The sequence below is a fragment of the Pempheris klunzingeri genome, chromosome 17 (assembly GCF_042242105.1).
Source record: "Pempheris klunzingeri isolate RE-2024b chromosome 17, fPemKlu1.hap1, whole genome shotgun sequence".
Classification (NCBI taxonomy): Eukaryota; Metazoa; Chordata; class Actinopteri; order Acropomatiformes; family Pempheridae; genus Pempheris; species Pempheris klunzingeri.
The window spans coordinates 22,545,347-22,562,996 of NC_092028.1; the positions used below are offsets into that span (position 1 = coordinate 22,545,347).

General features: G+C 44.0%; 1 protein-coding gene across 1 annotated transcript; it reads right to left on the reverse strand.

The window, feature by feature from the left end:
- Positions 1-1,493: 1,493 nt before the first annotated feature.
- On the reverse strand, positions 1,494-16,603 carry kcnh4a (potassium voltage-gated channel, subfamily H (eag-related), member 4a). Its single transcript, XM_070848233.1, has 16 exons — positions 16,528-16,603; positions 10,640-10,873; positions 10,184-10,315; positions 9,907-10,040; positions 9,005-9,254; positions 7,918-8,075; positions 7,208-7,415; positions 6,643-6,837; positions 6,358-6,557; positions 4,853-5,102; positions 4,554-4,768; positions 4,398-4,436; positions 3,100-3,467; positions 2,934-3,013; positions 2,689-2,765; positions 1,494-2,486 (listed from the first exon to the last, which is right to left on the reverse strand). Exons 1-16 carry the CDS (start codon positions 16,601-16,603, stop codon positions 1,494-1,496), a joined length of 3,609 nt encoding a protein of 1,202 aa, XP_070704334.1.
- Positions 16,604-17,650: the final 1,047 nt, after the last annotated feature.

A 17,650-nucleotide genomic window follows, 5' to 3' on the forward strand; every position in this document is an offset into this window, starting at 1 on the left:
TCCGGTTAGAGATTTTTTCCGGGAACGTCCCACTTTTTGTGTGACCAATGACACCAGCCTGGTCCTTTTAGTCTCTGTCTTCTTGTTAAAATGTACAAACAGCCGATCTGCGCTTTCCAGATGTTTTACTACAGTAAAGATACTGACAGCACGCTGCAGAAACACCATCACACTGATGAACTCCTACTGACAGTGTCAGAAAAAACCTCTGTGCAATCACCCTGTCACACCAAACATCCACTCTACATATTTATTTTTGCAGCTTTATTTATTTTTAATATATAATCATTGTGAGATACATGTTCTAAATGTTTTATATATCTTTAAATTTAAATTTAACATGTAGATACTACTTCAATTTACATTTGCAAAGTAGCTCGACGTCTGTTTCTGTTGTATGTAATGTATATTGTATGTTTGCACCTTAAAGTGAAAGCCCAAATTTGGTTGTATCCTGTGTGCAATGATAATAAAGGCATCTTATTCTATTCTATATAGCCTACTGCATACATGCACACAGCTCATGATTATAATTTAGCCTTTTCTTATTCGTCTTAAATTCAGCTCCTGAGAAACAACCTTCCTCTGGTCTCAGCATGAATTTAAGGTCCTGAAATGCTCCTTTTTCTCTCTCACTGCCCTGATCTATATTTATCTGAGATAATCAGCTCTTTAGATAACGGTGAGAAAAGTAGATATTTTTATAAGATAGTGTTCTCAGAGTTGTCTCACCTCTATCGTACAGCAGAGCTCCACTTCTCTTGAGTTTCTTCTGTTATTCTCAAACTGCACATCATCATTTGTCTTTGATTGATTTAGTCTTTCTCTCCTTATTTCTCCTAAAGCTTGTGGACTTTAGGAGGTTTGTTCCTTTTGGGCTGAATGTGATAAAATGTCAGCTTTTTGTTGTTGTGACCAGCTCTCACCACCGAGAGGCGCCGCACAACTTTAGCTCATGACTTGACCCTGAACTGGTGAAACTGCGGCCCCATAATCAATCAGTAAAGTTTTATCTATCCATCACCAGTTCATAAAAAATGTTATCGCAAGACACTTTTCATACAGAGAAGTTCAAAACTCTTTAATTTAGAGGCCCAGTGATTCAAGAATTCCCTCATAAGCAGGAGAAACGTCAAACAGAACCCAGAGAGAGAGAGAGACGGAGGGAGATGCACAGAAACAACAGTAATAACAAACTGTAGTAATGATAACAGGAATATGACTCATAATGAATAAACATGACCAATAATGGACTATGACTGATAATAGAAATAGACTTTAACAGTCTCTGCAGACCAGTAAGCATTCTCTAGCAATTTCACAAATAATGCCATTATCAAAACAAATTAAAAAAACAATAAAATCCACAACACAATGTCTTTTTGATTGTGGTAAGCTTACAGCAGTCCTTCATGCATTTGAGCAGGCAGCATTTTATTAGATGGGAACACCAAACTTTAAGGGTACAATAGAGTCACATGATATTAAGGTCATCAGTGGTCAGTGTTGGTTTTCATGTCCTCCATGTCCAAGAAAAGTGGCTGAACTTCAGCAGCTGGGGTGCTGCCACTCGTACCCTGGAGCTCACCACTGTCTGTCCTCTCCTGACGCACTGAGGCTCTACAGTCTCTGTCTGTCACCTGCAGCAGCAGAGAACACGAAAGGTCCTGTGCGTGGTGGACGGGACTCGATCCCACTGGGTCGATTTGCCTCGGGCCGCCGACGGAGCCCTGGTTGTACCCTGTGCATATTACAGGGTGGACTCCTGAGGGGGTGAGGGAGCTGAAGGTGGTGTGATACTGCGGCTGGCCAGTGGGGGTGACGGAGGAATGGATGGGTGTCTGGGCGTTGGTCTGATTATGTGTGGGGTCAGAGTTGGTCTGAACACTCAGAGGTGGGTAGGAGTAGCTAGAATTGACTGGGGAACATAGAGGGTGGGAGTTACTCATTGTGGGAACAGAAGCATTGTAGGCCACATGTGGGGCCTGACAAATCACTGGGAAGCTACTGTAGGCAGGACTGATGCCCAGGAGGGACGGACCTCCCTGTGCATGCGGGCGGCTCATGTATGGAGAGTTTGGAGTTGTTCTAGAGGTTTGGCAGGGGCCACACTGGCTCTGTAGCCTGTGGGCTGTGGCCCCGTCTCTGTCAGAGCAGCACAGGTGTAAGCAGGACGACATGGGGCTTGAAGAGTGCAACAGAGAGGGACTTCTGCCCTGGGAGGACATCCCACCGCAGCCCCATACGTTTCTAGCAGGATGGCTGATTGCTTCATGATGGAGGTGCAGCCCAGTGGCAATGCTCAGAGGGACACTGGGCTGCCAGTTGCTGGAAGAAGTCGTACTCGGACTGGGAGCCATCTGTATGCCATAGGAATATGAGGAGAATCGGGAGGTGTGGAGCATGGCCATGTGAGACTGCAGGAGATGCATCATGTCGTGGAGCTCCTTGGCTAGGTTGGATACTTCCTGTTTCAAGCTGCTCACCTGACAAGAAAAAGAAAAGTCAGCTGAGGGTCTTTCAGTGGCAAGAATCAGCAAGAAAATGATAAAAGTCTTGTTGCATCAAAGAGTATGTTCACCTCTCACAGAACATTTAACACTGCCACGCAAACATGGACATGCTGTACAGACAGATAATCTGTATTTGCTATTTTTACATCACTGATTTGGGTAGCGTTAACCATACCTCTTTGTTCAGTACACTGATGTTCTGTCTCACTTCCTCTGTCTCCAGAAGCAGGTTAGCACTCATCTGGAACTGGTCTGAAAAATAAAGACATGCAGCTGAGAAACCGCTCTTCTACAACATTCAATCCCAAATACAACAGGTTAAAATATGAAATTTTGTTCCTGGAGGTGTTTTTAATCAAGATTTTTGCTGCCACTAATCTGATATATTTATCATCCTTTGGCCAGCTGGCAGAGATTTACCTGTGACATTAGTCTGCGTCTCAGTCTGCTCCACGTTAAATTGAAAAGCGTGACTATTGTCCTCAATTCCATCCACGACCCTGGAAGAGACACAAATCAGAGTTACATCACTTTTCATAGGTGCGACCTGTTTGCATATTTGGGTGAAAGAGGATGAAGAGGTCACCTCGGGCTGAGGTCCAGTGGACTAGCACAAGGCAAGGATGGCATGAGGAGCTTGGAAGGCCTGTGGCTCAAGCCTGGGTCGCTGGTAAGGGTGGGCAAAGGAGACGGAGAGAGCTCATCATTGACAAATGGCTGAGGAGAGGGGCTGCGGCCTCTGTCGCCCTGAAGGGGTGACCGGCAGAGGTGGAGGGCGTTGATGTGGCGGAGCTCCTCTCCTAACAGGGTGCTGAGACAGGGCTGACGAACAGGGCTGCTTCTTCCATGTAACAGAGGCACCCTCCTCTGCTGAGAGGGTCTCATGTCGTCTCCGTGGTCCGCATCATCTGCTTCAACAATATAGGGCAGCTTATGGCCCATCGAAGCCTGATGCTGAAGAGACAATAGATGGAAAATCAGATGTTTAGATGCCATCATATCAGTGTGCAGGTAGGGCTTAAGCATGCAATACAGGAGCTTCGTATTTAATTTAAGAAATTATACTGCGAGTCTTCTTTCATATCTGGGCAAACAAAGAAAGAAAGAAGGCAACAGTCTCTGCGTATGCAAATATGTGTTATGAGACACCTTTCTTTTATGCAACAGACCAGAAACCAAAAATGGAAAGCAAACAGATGCAGTCATCCTCCGTCCTACACTGGTGAACTTTAGATGTTATTGTCATTTCTACCTCTACAGCATGCAAGCTAGTCACAAAGGTTACGTTTCTGAAAACAATCTTTTTGGGGCAAACAGAAAGATTTCTCACACCTACTTTGTCTCGCTGGTGAAGTCCAGATACAGTATAAACTGTTTCCTTCACTTGTCCCTTTCCTTTTTCCCATAAGCTTTCAGTAAAGCAGACTGATTCAGATTGTGCTGAACAGGGTTTGAGTCATAATCTGAGCCTTTTGGGGGTCTGACATAACTAATGTTAGATAACTAATGTCTTGACTGCTCGTTACCTGAGCCACACTTTCACACACACACACACACACACACACACACACACACACACACACACACACACACACACACACACACACACACACACACACACACACACACTACTTGGAACAGTTGGATCCTTGATGGTGAAGTGCAGCTTCACGTACTTCTTTTAGAAAACATTGTTTTTAGCCTATTTATGTCGTTCATGCAAATAATACTGATTATATAATGAAAGAAACATTATTTGTGATTAAAATATTGGTAATAAATGGATGATTTTACTGCTTTTGTGCCTCTGGCTTCCACGTAGCTTGAACCCTGGTGCTGTAACTGCAGAAGGTTTAGATAATTACCTGAGTGACGCACACATACCTGAGACAGCCTGGAAGACCACGGACACTTTGATACTCCCTGGGGATGTTGAAGTCAAAATGAACAAGGCATTATTTGGTGGTAGAGTATAGATTAGGTAGATAGGTTGTCTCTGCAGTGTTTTCAACTCCCTAAATGTGACAGCAAATGTCTTACGTCAAACTCGCTGCCTTCTCTCAAGTTGTAGGTGAGGTTGTGGTGGATGTCAGAGCTGAACCGGCTGCCGTACTCTGGGTACAGCCCAAGGACCTCCCTCAAAGCCTTCACACTGATGTACTGCAAGTCACAGTAAGTCAGCGCCTTCACGTCTGCATTGGTCTTGATCACCTGGTCGTGTCCCGGGAGGTCTGCCCCAATAAGGTCGCCTTTTCCTGTAGGGATGGTCGGTTACAACAAGGTGTGACAACAAGCTGAAAGATGCAGGATGAGTGAGAGAGGAAAGGCTTCACACTGACCCAAGATGGCCAGGACCATGCCGTCTTTCAGAACCTCCAGGGAACCCGAGCAGACGAAGTAGTTGGCTTGTAGGGCATCTCCGTGGCGTATAAGGTACTCCCCTGGTGCGCAGAAGGAGGTCTTGATGTGCAGGGAGAGGGAGCGCAGACACCCTCTGCTAGCTCGCTCAAATACAGGCAGCTGCAGGATGTCTTTGTTCAGATGCATGGCAATGTCAGCTCGCAGTTCATCTGGGAAGTCATGCAACAGCTAAGAAAGAGGACAGGAAAGAATGAGTCTGCCGTTACCATTGAAATTTTTTTGGCAGTGAAGTGCATCTGCTGCTACTCAGCTACCACTACATCTATTCTCACTGATGAGCACAAATACACGTGCTTCCATTGCTGCGCTTTGGCAACAGGCTTCGCACCAAACTGGCACATGCAAATTTTCATGGAAAATATTAAAAAGCAGGAAAATAAAAAATAAAAACCCAACAGGCTGCATACTGTCTATTTGAATGAGTTTGTTCAAAAGACTGATTTGGTCGTGATTTCATACACTGTGATGTTTTATGTCTGCTTCCAAGCCTAATTAGGGAATTTCTAAATTTCAACACTGAATCAAATGACCCCATTAAAAGTGAAAGGATCACTGGTTGAGTCAAACACACTAACATCTACAGTACTGATGTGTTCGCGCCGCCAAATACAAGCTGTCATTTCAACATAAAATCGTGAAAGGACCTTGTTTGTTCTGTAGAAACATGGCAGTGCAACACGGTGGACTTAGTGTAGATGTAAAGGGCTCATTCTAAGGTAACAAACACTCTTCATTTCAGGTGATTATACATTAAATATATATTGTAGTGAATAATATATTCCATTTTTGCTAACAGATCCCTCAAACCCCACACCTGAACCTTTAATTCAAGACCTCTACTTAGAAGAATAGATTTGAATACTCCTTCCACACCGCTAAACACAGTGCAAAAAAAAAAAAGATTGCACAGATTGTGGTTTTAAAGGTTGGTGCACTCATATGTGAAGCTGCTCAGTAAAAACAGGCACGAGGTGTTACAGCCAGCATGTTCTCACAAAGCCATGGCTGTGTCTGCTACCTTCAACAGTGAATTAATTATCTACAGATGGTGGCGGCGAGGGTGTTAATGAGTATTCTCTACATTTCAACTGCTACCCGTGTAATTGCAGGGTACTTCTCCTAGATCAGTTCTGGCATTGTTACTGAAGTTCTATTTGTAACAAAGTGCCGTCTACTTGAGGAAATGGAATAAGACTCCAGAGAGTTTGAGGTGACCCACATTTTAAGGATGACATTTCTGAATCTACTGTTGAATCTAGCACCCACACAATAAGTGTTTTTTTAGTCCTGAAAAATACATCTCTGTAGCCCACACATTCAGCAGAGCTGCTTATCACATCAGAAACAGGCCCTTAAACATTCACAGGTGTCGCAGGCAGGTGGCTGTCTGAGCAAACCGAACCATTTGTGGTTCTTCACCCACCTCATTGGCATTGATGCCATTGTTGACCGACCAGGTGGCCTGAAAGTACTCCAGCATCCTCTGCTTCAGCTGTTGGGGCAGCCGATGCACACGGATGAAGTCCTTGAGATCCTTCATCCGGGTGTGGTAGAGAGAGCGCCGTGAGTACATGCGCTGGATGATGGCGGTTACGTTGCCAAAGACCACAGCGTGCATCAGGGCTGCAGGTAGAGGAGGGAGGAACACTTTGATACCCTCAGAGCCTTCATCATAATTCTTTCCTCCTAATTTCACCAGTAAACTCACCACCCATGAGCATGATGCAGATGGAGAAGATTTTCTCGGCGTCTGTGTTGGCACACACGTTGCCAAAGCCGACACTGGTGAGGCTGCTGAGGGTGAAGTAGAGCGAGGCGATGTAGGCGCTCGGCATGGATGGCCCCCCCATGGTGCTGTTGATGTACGGAGTCTCCAGGCGCTTCCCCAACTCCTGAAGCCAGCCTGGTGGACGAGGTCAGAGGGCCGCTGTGTAAGACTCGTATGTGGATCTCAGGTGACTAAACCAGAGAATGCTTTGAGTCTGCTTCAATGGATGGCCTGCTATCCTTTGGGAGGTGATATAATGGCGGATGATATAATGCATTACTGGTGATATAATGGAATTACTGTGTGACCTACACATCTCCTGAGCAGAGCCGAGACAGGCTAGAGGCTGAAATGATGCTGAGGCATTCAGGCATTCAGGCATGAGATGTGCAGTACGGGCCCATTGTGGCTGCCACTAAAAGTGTCTCAGCACAGCTAATGAGCGAGGAGAAACATTAAAACCGTGATTCAGTGGCCTTGATGCTGTCGCACACACTTTGCTCACCTATGTCCCAGGTAACGGGGTCACTGCTTTCTATCTCCTTGCGCCCGATGACGTACCAGACACAAGCCATCCAGTGAGCCAGCAGAGCAAACACAGACATGAGCAGGGTCAGGACCACAGCACTGTACTGCGAGTAGCGATCCAGTTTCTGCAACAGGCGCAGCAGACGGAGCAGACGAACCGTCTTCAACAGGTGCACCAGTGATGTCTGCACAGGGAGAGGGAGAGCAGAGCGTACAACTGGATTACTCTGCTCTGTGTATCACTTCTTTATTTAATCTCAATACATTTTATTCCTTTCCTCTGTTAGATTTATAGGTGGAGCCTGTGGCCCATCCTCTTTTTCTCCTCGAGAACGGGAGTCTTGACTGAGACGTTAATGTTACTCTTAGCAGGTCAGAGTCAGTTTAAAAAAAGCCACGGCTGCAGTTACAGAGATGTATTTGCGTGTCAAGTGAGGCCCGCGGCAAAGTACAACTAATCCATGAGAAGTGCTAGTGTTTAACTGGAGGATAAAACTGAAGCGGCAGACAAACAAGAATGCTCAGTGAAGTGTTTGAGGTAGAGGGATAATTATCTCCAGTCCAGTGCTCCGAGGGAATAGCACTCCTAAAACTTTAGTCTCTAGTCTCTAAGTTTATTCTCCAGAAGAGACAGGAAAGTATAAACCCTGAGGGCACACTGTACTGCAAGACAAACATTAATCTTACCACTGTGATGTTGAAAGCGTAGAGAAGGTCAAAGGGCAAAGCCGCGATCAGATCCACAAAGAACCAAGTGGTGCAGTAATGGAGGTAAATGGATCGGGTGTCGTACACTACCTGACCTGACTGACTCACATAGGTGGTCCGGAAATTCAGGATGATATCTGGAAAGAAGAGGTGAAAACAGAAGCGAAGGAAATTTGTCACGAAACAGAAACAATACAATATCCACACATCACATCTTACAACAATGTGTAAGATGTGTGTCTGCCATTATACTATACAACTACTATATACTAGTACTACACTATACAATTATCCCAGGCAGCGTATTTAATGTTTAACCAGCTCCCACACTGAGATGACAGGCCCTTCTTTTGTTTATTCCAATAACCAATAAAAACTGATCGAAATATAACCAATCATTTGGCGTTTAGTAGCACCCCACTCCAAATATCTTCACTGAAACTTGACATAAAAGTGATTTACTCTTTCTAAAAGTACAGACAGAGCAGCAGCACGTGACACCAGCGAGCTAATTTTGAGCATGATTCACCGTCTGTCCCCTGACGAACTTGTTGAGTGAAAGGAAGTCAGAGAGCCTCATGACAGATGTGCTACCACACTTCCTTCGCAGCAAAAGTGGGACGAAGTGAGAAAAATCTAATTATGATTCGTAACCTGGGGCAACAAACAGGCACCCTGAGCGGGTGAGAAAGGGTAGGAGGTTTATTTATTGGGAGGTAGGAGGGTGGAGGTAGCCAGGGAAAAACCACTGCAGCTGAACAGGGAAATATAGTTTTTAATTTCATTGTTGTCTCCTCATAATGCTGCTCGAGATGCTTCAGCGTAAAGGTCAGCTGGTGTGCAGCATGCAATCAGTGTAGGAGACGTTACTTATAATTATAGTGGTAAAAGCTACCAGTTATCCTGCTGAAAGAACAAAGAACACAACCGTCTTCAATCTGGAGGGAGACTTTTGTTAGCCGACAAGCTCAAATTCCCTTTTATTTCTTACTGAAACCAATTTTTCTTTTCAAGGCCGAAAAGTAAAAAAACATATAATGATGAGTCAGATAGGAACACGTCATACCGAGGATGAAGAGCATCTCCACTGCTATGTCACTGGCCATAGTGCTGCGACTGACAGGTGTGTGGGGGTCACTGCCCTCGTGGCTGACGAAGCAGATGTCATAAGGCACGGCGACGGCAACGTAGAAGGTTGCCAGGAGGATTAACCAGTCCCACAGGGCTTTGGAGACGCTGTAGTGTAGCAGGATGAAACGTGACTTCTTCACAGCTGCCACCTTGTACTCAGGTAGAGACGGTTTCTGAAACACACTCTGAAAGACAAGACGCACATAAATCCCCCCAGAATGTCTCCCATCGACACAGCTGGAGAGAGGAGGCTCATTTTCTAACCATACAAATCTGAAGTGCTTGAATGATGTTTGCGGCCACCTTGAACCCTGACTTATGATGAAGTCCTTGGATAAATGAAGCCACATTTGAATATGAAAAAGGAAAAATAATGTGCATTTTCCTCAGCGCCTGCAGAGACAGTGCTCACATACAGTAATTAGCTCAGCATGAAATCCTGAGGCGAGCCAGTAAACCTTCATCGTCATAACATTTTGAACAGACTTGAATAAACAATTCATGGCCACAGGCTCGCTGATTGGACAGCAGTGGTTTAAAGATGGTCACAGAACATTTTCTGGGGTTGTTGAGCAGGTTTGTCATCATGATTAAGATGTAATTCAATGATTAAGATCTAATTTGCAGACCTGAAGCTCATTGGACATGACTGGAGCAAGGTTTGATTCAAATATCCTCTTTGTTTAAATGGTAAAAGACATAAAAGTTTAACTGCAAAGAGAGCAAAGCTTTTATTCTAAGTAGACAAACATCACTGAGTAATAATGAACAATGACATGTTGAGACTGGTGCTGTATAAATCTATATCACAGGCTTAACTGTGTTTAAGTCACTCACATTGGTCAGCTTCTTCTTGCCCCTCTTAGTGAACAGGTCGGTCAGGTGGTGCAGAATCGTCCTCCCGCTCTCTCGAGCTTGGGAAAAGTGCAATCGATTACTTTTCCTGCTCTGGTGAGCAGCTTCTGACATACCTGTGAGCAGAGTCATAACACTCACTGAATAAATGGGTTTAAATTGTATAAGTGGATGTGGCAGCGAGCCATTTTGACAGTGAAATAGTCTAAATTGAAGTGGGACCACTGACAGCTGGGAAATACAAGCAGCCAGGCCTCACCATCTCCGCGGCTGTAGTGATGGCTTTTCCCGTGCGATTCACTGACATCTTTGAAGGATAACAGGAACAGCACCACCTCACCTTTCTCGTTTTTAATTGGCACAATATCCAGGAGGCACCAAAATAGATTTCCTGAGAATATAAAAAAAAAAGATATTACACTGAGATTACCCAACAATATAGCCAGACAGATCCCCCCCCCCTCTAACATGTGGATTGGATTTCTATTAACACTGAAATAACAATCAAACCTCCCTTCACCTCCCTCCCTACGGTGTGTGCTGTCGATCTGCTTTCCTTGACAATAACTGTCCTCACAATGGAAAAAAGGCCAGGAAACCAAATATCACATGTACAAATACCTGTTGGGCTCAATTTAAATGCTGTAATGATCAAAAAGTGAGTGTTTCAAAGTGCAACTTAACATCTGGGTGATCATGTGAATTTGATCCTCACCGTTTTTCCTGTAGAAGCAGACTTCTCCCTGGTACTCCTGCTGGCCCTCCAGAGCTTTGTCTACCTGCTGGATGACACTCTCACTGGTCTCAACTCCATGGAGGAAGCTGCAGGTACAGGTTTTCTGCATCACCTCAGTCCGAACGAAGCCGGTCAGCTCACAGAAGCCGTCAGAGCAGTAAACGATGGGGTAACCATAACGACCCTGAGCACTTCCTAGCAGGAAGTTACTGTCTGCAAGGGAAATAAAAGAGGAGCGTTGGAGGTAAAGCTAATGTGTGACCTTGAGAAATGGAAAAGGCTGATTGGCAATAGTGCATGGTTTTCTGAGTGGACAGCTTGAGGTAGCTGCTGCTCGGAAAGTATAACATTCAGACATGGTGACCAGGTTCTTCCCCCACATACCGCACTCCAGATTTCATTTATTTGTTGATGCACCGACAGAAAATAACTTTTTTTTTTCTTTGTCTGAGTCACTCTATCTGCTTTCAGCTCAGAGCCCTAAAATAGTCTAGTGTACATCAGAGGGGGCTTTGAAGTGAGCTGGTGGTGTGTACGAAGTCTGAGGATATGTGCAGGGCCCAGCTGGCTCCGTGGGGGATCAGCGCCTCACTGAGACTTTGGCCCTTAATTCACATGTGGAGCATGTTTTCACCGCTTGTGCAATGGAGACACACACACACACACACACACACACACACACATTCATGTTGCATTAAATGAGGGTGGAAAACATCTTTTAAAAGATCCAGTGTTGCTCTCCTGTGTGTTCTGGGGTCCAACCCTTCATGACATGTTCAGACTTCTGTGTTCGAGCACAAACACATTGGAACACCATTCATCTGCAATCTCTGTCTCTGCTGCTCAGATCTGCATTAGACATCAGTGTCTGATGTTTCTTATGTTCCTGTGTTTAAAGTTTTAATTTAAATCTACTAATGACAACACAACAGATCGGCATCATACAAATAATATTGCTGTCTCTCAGGTTTAAGACTTTAAGTCCAGTCATCCCTCAGAGTCTGGGAAATTTAATTCATATTTTGAAATTAAAAACCATTTATGCTCAGTGGCCAGTTTACGTCTAGTTTTCAGGGCACTGCACAGTCCTGCAACACGTCAAACCCTCATGGTGTCTCAAAGTGAAGCTGGTAATGAAGAACGGAGCCAAAGGACCCGGAGGCAGAGGCAGACAGAGGCTGATCCTGAGAATTTAATGTGTAGAACAAAAACTGACAAACTAAGGCAGGCAGATAAAATCCTTGAAACACAAGTTGAAACACCTCAAAGACAGAAACCAACCACAACCTATTAAAGAACAAAGGATTAGGGCTAGCATATAAAGGGAAGGCTGACGAGGGAGGGAGGGAGGACAGGTGAAGTCAACAGGGAACAGGTGCAGATAAGCACAAAGGCGGGAAAACACACAAGACAAGAGAACCACAAAAGTTTCTGTCTCATTTGAACCTCTGAGTTCTCTGGATCTTCCCTTTTTTCAGGACTGTTTTTGCAGGACCGCATTAGACTGCATAGTTTTTGATGTAGTTGTAACTCACTGTTGCCAGGCAACTAGATGAGACTACAGGAAGTTACTGGTCCTGACCAAGAAATAACACCAGTCCCCATGAAGGGTGACTTTCATATAAAATCATTATCAAACCAACAAAATACAAATGATCAGCTTCACATGTGCTGGCAGGAGGATTTTGTGACCTTTGACAGAGCCAGTCAGACTGATTTCCTGTTTCCTGTCTTTGTGCTAAGCTAAGTTAGCCAGCTAGCGTTAGCTTCACATCGCGGTATGAATTTCCTGCAATTTTTTCATTTCTAAATTTCCTCTAAGATTTTTACCAGTATGTTCACATTTCTTTGTGACAGCCTCATCTTGAAATGTGTTTTTAACAATAATTAAGAAAGTAAATTAAGTTGCATCGATTGTTGATGCTAACTTGTAATTGTAAACTTTGAAGTACTTTAAACTTTACGTAGCTGTTAATTTACCCTCTTATTTGATTTATTTCTACATATTCCTTATTCCTCCAATACCCATGTTAATACTAACAGAGCTTAGAAGCATCTTTTCACTCAACCTTTAATATTCAGGTCTTACATAACAGTGCATACTCTTATGAAGCCAGTGTGCGTCTGAAGGGTGCTTTTATTCCTGACATGTATCGGTGGAGATGAAGATCTTTGCTGATGATAATAAAAGCCTTGTTTGAAAATAATATACCATTCAACACTGCTGCTAACTGCTGGAACATTGAGGAGCCATTTTCAGAAGTAGCTGTAGGTGGTGAATGATAACGAAACTGCCATTAGTCAACACAGGGAGTTTAACATTATGTGCCAAAGAGTTTGTGAAGCTGCCAAGTGGATGGAAAGAGTTTAGCTCAGGAATCAGGGGGTCAAGCATGACACTAGAGTTATAACGTACTATGAGAACTATCAATGCACGTAACCAACATGTTTTCTGTCAGTGGAAACTACACAAAAGATTTTTTTTCCTTAAATATCCCTGCAGCATGGAGGCAGATGGACCGAGGACACTGAATGGCGTCTTTCTTTTCTTTCTCTGAATGCACGCAGATTGAATTTCAAATCTTTATTTGACTATGTTGCGGCACCACAGTATCATGATGATATAGCTGCAAAGACAACACTGAACACCTGTGCTGCAGCCAGTTTTAATGAGAGTGATGCTTCGTTTTGGGAAAGTAAACGCTTGGAAAGTAAACGCAGGCTGACAATGCCGCGGTGTATTCAGATGCCGGCAGCTAATTCACCTAATCCAATTTATATGATTAAGACAAAAAAGAAAAATCATTACCAAGCCAAGGGGGGGGGGGGGGGGGGGGGGGGGGGGGGGGGAAGACATACAATTAGTGATGTGTGGATATTTTCTACCTGATACCACAATTAACTAAATGAAGATCTCTCCACGCTTGTGTTGCCATAGCAACTTGTGCAGGGAAGAAATAAAACATATGGCAATACTGCAATTTGCATCCACGGCATTACCAAGACACTGCGCCCTCTGAAACACAGATGTAGTCAATAAAGGATGATTCTGACTCACAGCATGAATGAGGGAGAACTTAGTAAAGATAAAATCACTCCGCAGCTAAAACTGGAGCCCTCTGAGCCCTTTGAGCCCTCTGAGCCCCGTGCCCAGATTTTCTTCAATTACCACATCACCTACGCTCATCATTGTCATCAATATTGATGCAAATGAGTCAGATTCCTGTCTCAACTGTAATCTTCATCATTCATCAGGTCCTGCCTCTGGAATTAAACTCTTTCACCATCCTCTCCTTCAGTCTGTTTCTATGGCTTCGTGTTATTCAGGAGAACAATATGGTTCATTCTGACAGCCGTCAAACCCCAAAGAAATGTGTGTGTGTGTGTGTGTGTGTGTGTGTGTGTGTGTGTGTGTGTGTGTGTGTGTGTGTGAAGCTCACACTGAGTCCTGTCAGTAAATGGTCACGTTTTAGCTCAGATAGAAAAATCCAAATCAATGCATGGCGTGAATCATTACATAATTTTTTTACTTCTTAGTCGGTGAATCACTTTCATCACTATCTCCAGATCTACTGGGCAATTCTCCGAATGTATTAGTTTCCTTTCAGTTAAACCGCAGTCATTCAAACGCAACGATGCTCATCAGTAATTATCCATGACAGCCCTTAATGTATGAGGGGGAGAAAGATGCAGTTCCAACACGTAGATAATGTTGACACAAGGGATGAACAGACACTTTCCTGTGGCTGATACAGAACTATTATATCAGTGAAGCAGTGGAAAATCAAGACTGATGATACTGCGGTTCACAAAGTATACAAATATTATATTAGACATAACAAAATGTGATTGTGTCTTAAGCTGGCATTGATTACGTATATTTGGAGATGGCAATTGATTAAATGAACAATGACAGTATTTCTTTCTCCTTTCGAAGTGGGTGTCTGAGGGAGACATCAGATGATACTCGAGCGTCTCTCGGCCTCTGCATAATTCATTTTAATTAATGTCCCTGCTCACATATCAGGGTCATGTGAGGGCCACGTCCACTCCTCCGAGCTCAGCCTCAACTCACATTCACACTGTGGATATTTGTCATTTTTCGTTTTGAGTCAAAATAGACTTTCAGCTGCGCAGTTAATCCCCTTTCTTCAAAACGACAACGTGTCATCACACAGAAAGGCTTTCGGTTCAGCTAGAACACGTTCAGCGCTCTGCTCTGAAGCCGTCAGCTGGCCCCTTCACCGCCCACTCAGCTGCTTGGTCAATCCGCCTACTTGCACATCTGATACAGAGGTATCGTGGTGGTGGTCTGCTGATGTGCACATGTGAGTGTCTCATACAGAAAACAAGAAACATAGAACGTGTGTGTGTGTGTGTGTGTGTGTGTGTGTGTGCGGTGCATCGTCATCACAGTGGATTTGTGAATTTGGTAAGTTGTAAAGGACATGACGGTCTGATCCATACAACCTCACACCTTGTGAGCCACACCTTTCATCATGTTCTGGCAAAACATCTCTCCAGTTTGCAGACTTTCAACCTTGAACAGACTCTGAGGCACAGAAACGGACAAAACAAGGCTCAGAATGGATGAACAGTGGGTGAACATCAGTTCCATCGAAGCATGAAAGTAAACAACCTTCCTCTAGTTGTGTTCAGGTGAGCTTGGCACAAAAAGTTTCTGTGACCAGCTTCTAAAAACAAGCTGTTTGGGAGGTTCAGAGTGGCAACACATTTCCAAATGTGGAGATATCGGGAGTCTTGTCATGTCACATTTTTGCGTATTTTTATTTTTACATAATATTTGTATAATATAAAACTCCAAAAAGCAAAAATGGAAGAAAAACAATGTTTATTCTGGTCTAAGATGTATTGCAGTTGTAGCACAATTATGTAATTGCTGAACATTTAGTAGTATTTTTTAATGCGGCTGACCCTGTGCAGAAACAGATCTGAATGAGACTATTTTCTATTTTCAGCAGCATCAAATAGCCAATTTTCACCAGAGTATTAACACCTCTGTTGCTTTATTTGATCTCCTGCTTTTGCTGTGGCTCTCCACCTTCACACCACGCTCCCTGCGTCTGGCACAAAAACACCAAAGGAAGCCTCAAAGAAAGTATCAAGAGCAGGAAAATGTCAATTTATCCCATAATGAAAAACAGAGCCTTGAACTTCAAAGGTGAAGAAGAAAATGTGAGAAAAAGCTGCTGAAGTCATGCAGACGTTCCTGGGTGAGTTTGTGGAGATTGTTTGTCTGGGTGATTTTAAATGGGAGGAAGGATGACAGAGAAAAGCTCTACAGCTGGCGAAGGATTTCATTCAACAGGTCTGTTTGTTTTTTTATTTAAAGAACGACCTTCGGTGAAAAAACACACAGATATCGACAGTGACGCGTCCTAATAAGCAGCGCTGTGGCTCTCCACTTTAAATACAAAAATACCCTCGACTGCGCTGTCCGTGTCCGTTCCTAGTGGTGGTTTACTGTCATAACTTGCACTCTTATAATTGCCTCTCGCTGCTGTTGTTGACAGCAGTGTTTTTCAGCACCAGTCACAATCCTAAACTGGGTTACAAAGATGCCAAAGGCTAAAATCCTAAAAGCTCCAGTATGACAGCTGGAAGAGATCCAGCTTCAAAACTGTGAGGAATATATTTGCATGCATCACATTTTGAATCTAATAATGTTCATCTGTGGAGAAGAAAGTCTGAAATACACTGAAGTATTGTGATGATACAGGAAAACCGTAAGAAAAGCATAAATGTACACAACCAGAAAAGGCTGCACAGAACATGTAGACTACTGTCCATCAGGGAAGGCAGCGTAGTAATTATTTTAATTAAGTTAACTCATCTAAAATACTTACGAGTGCCATCGAAGTGGTTCGCAATGGTGTCCAGGAAGGTGTTTTGTGGAGCGAGGAGGCCCTTCATCACAGGCATCTTGTACTAGATCAGGAGAAGGCTGCGGACTCTCAGACACCAGTTTGCTGTAGTTTGTCACCATTCCCCAAAGAGGATCTGAAAAAGCCCCACTGTGCCTCCCCTTGGGGTCACTTCTTTCAATTCTACGCTGTTGAGAAAGAACCACAGATTTGCTCCAGACATGAATCTCATTTCCCCTTCAGAAGACGGCAGACGGAGGTGCTGTAGTCTCAGCGCTGAGTCTGCAGCTTTCAGGTTAGTGGTGCATCCCTCTGCTCTTCCCAGCACGGCTCCAGTATCACAATTCCACTCATCATGATTCCTGCCATCTCCGTGTCCCCTGCCTCTCTCTCTCTCTCTCTCTCTCTCTCTCTGCCTCCGTCTGAACCATCCCCCTTTCCACACACACTGTTGGATTTCACTTATCAGTTATCTCTCTCACCTTCTCTCTCACTGCTCATACAGAAACCTGCACCTGCTTCCCCAGAGAAGTTATTAGAAATTACTTTCTCCATCTATCTGTTTTCTCTCTCTCTCTCTACCTCTGTGGCTTTTGTGAAACTCCTTTTTGGGAGGTTGCTCAGGCAGCTCGCTTTGCTGATCGTTATTCTGTGCACACACACACATATATATATATATATAAAATACTTTGAAACGTGACAAGAGAGTCTCACCATGTGTCGGTTGCTATGGATATTCTGCAACATAGATGACAAGATAACTGGACATCTTTGGTGTCTGTGTTTTTTCTGCTCTGCTGTGGACACATGGAGGTCAGTGTGAATAAAGAGAAGCACAGGCTGATGATTCACAGCCTGATTCATTGACACTACACTACAGCTGCTGCCGAGCTCGCTGGTAGTCAGTAGCGTGAAGGATCTATCCTCCTGCTGTCTGTTTCAACATATGCATATCACATTTCCTTTGCTACCTATACTGCACATAAACAAACACCCACACACACACACACGTAGCGGCTGTAACACAGATTATAAGCCTGAATGTACATTCACACACACCAATCCGCTGATTTAATGTCTCAATAACAACACGCACTGGTTCTTT

What these genes read in the sequence shown, in the direction of transcription:
- kcnh4a (XM_070848233.1), bottom strand. Translation starts at nt 16,603, where the DNA reads ATGCCTGTGATGAAGGGCCTCCTCGCTCCACAAAACACCTTCCTGGAC. An exon ending in CTGCTTCTACAGGAAAAACG is followed by an intron (nt 10,316 to 10,639) that starts GTGAGGATCAAA and finishes TTATATTCTCAG; the next exon opens with GAAATCTATTTTGGTGCCTC. An exon ending in CATGGTCCTGGCCATCTTGG is followed by an intron (nt 4,769 to 4,852) that starts GTCAGTGTGAAG and finishes CCATCCCTACAG; the next exon opens with GAAAAGGCGACCTTATTGGG.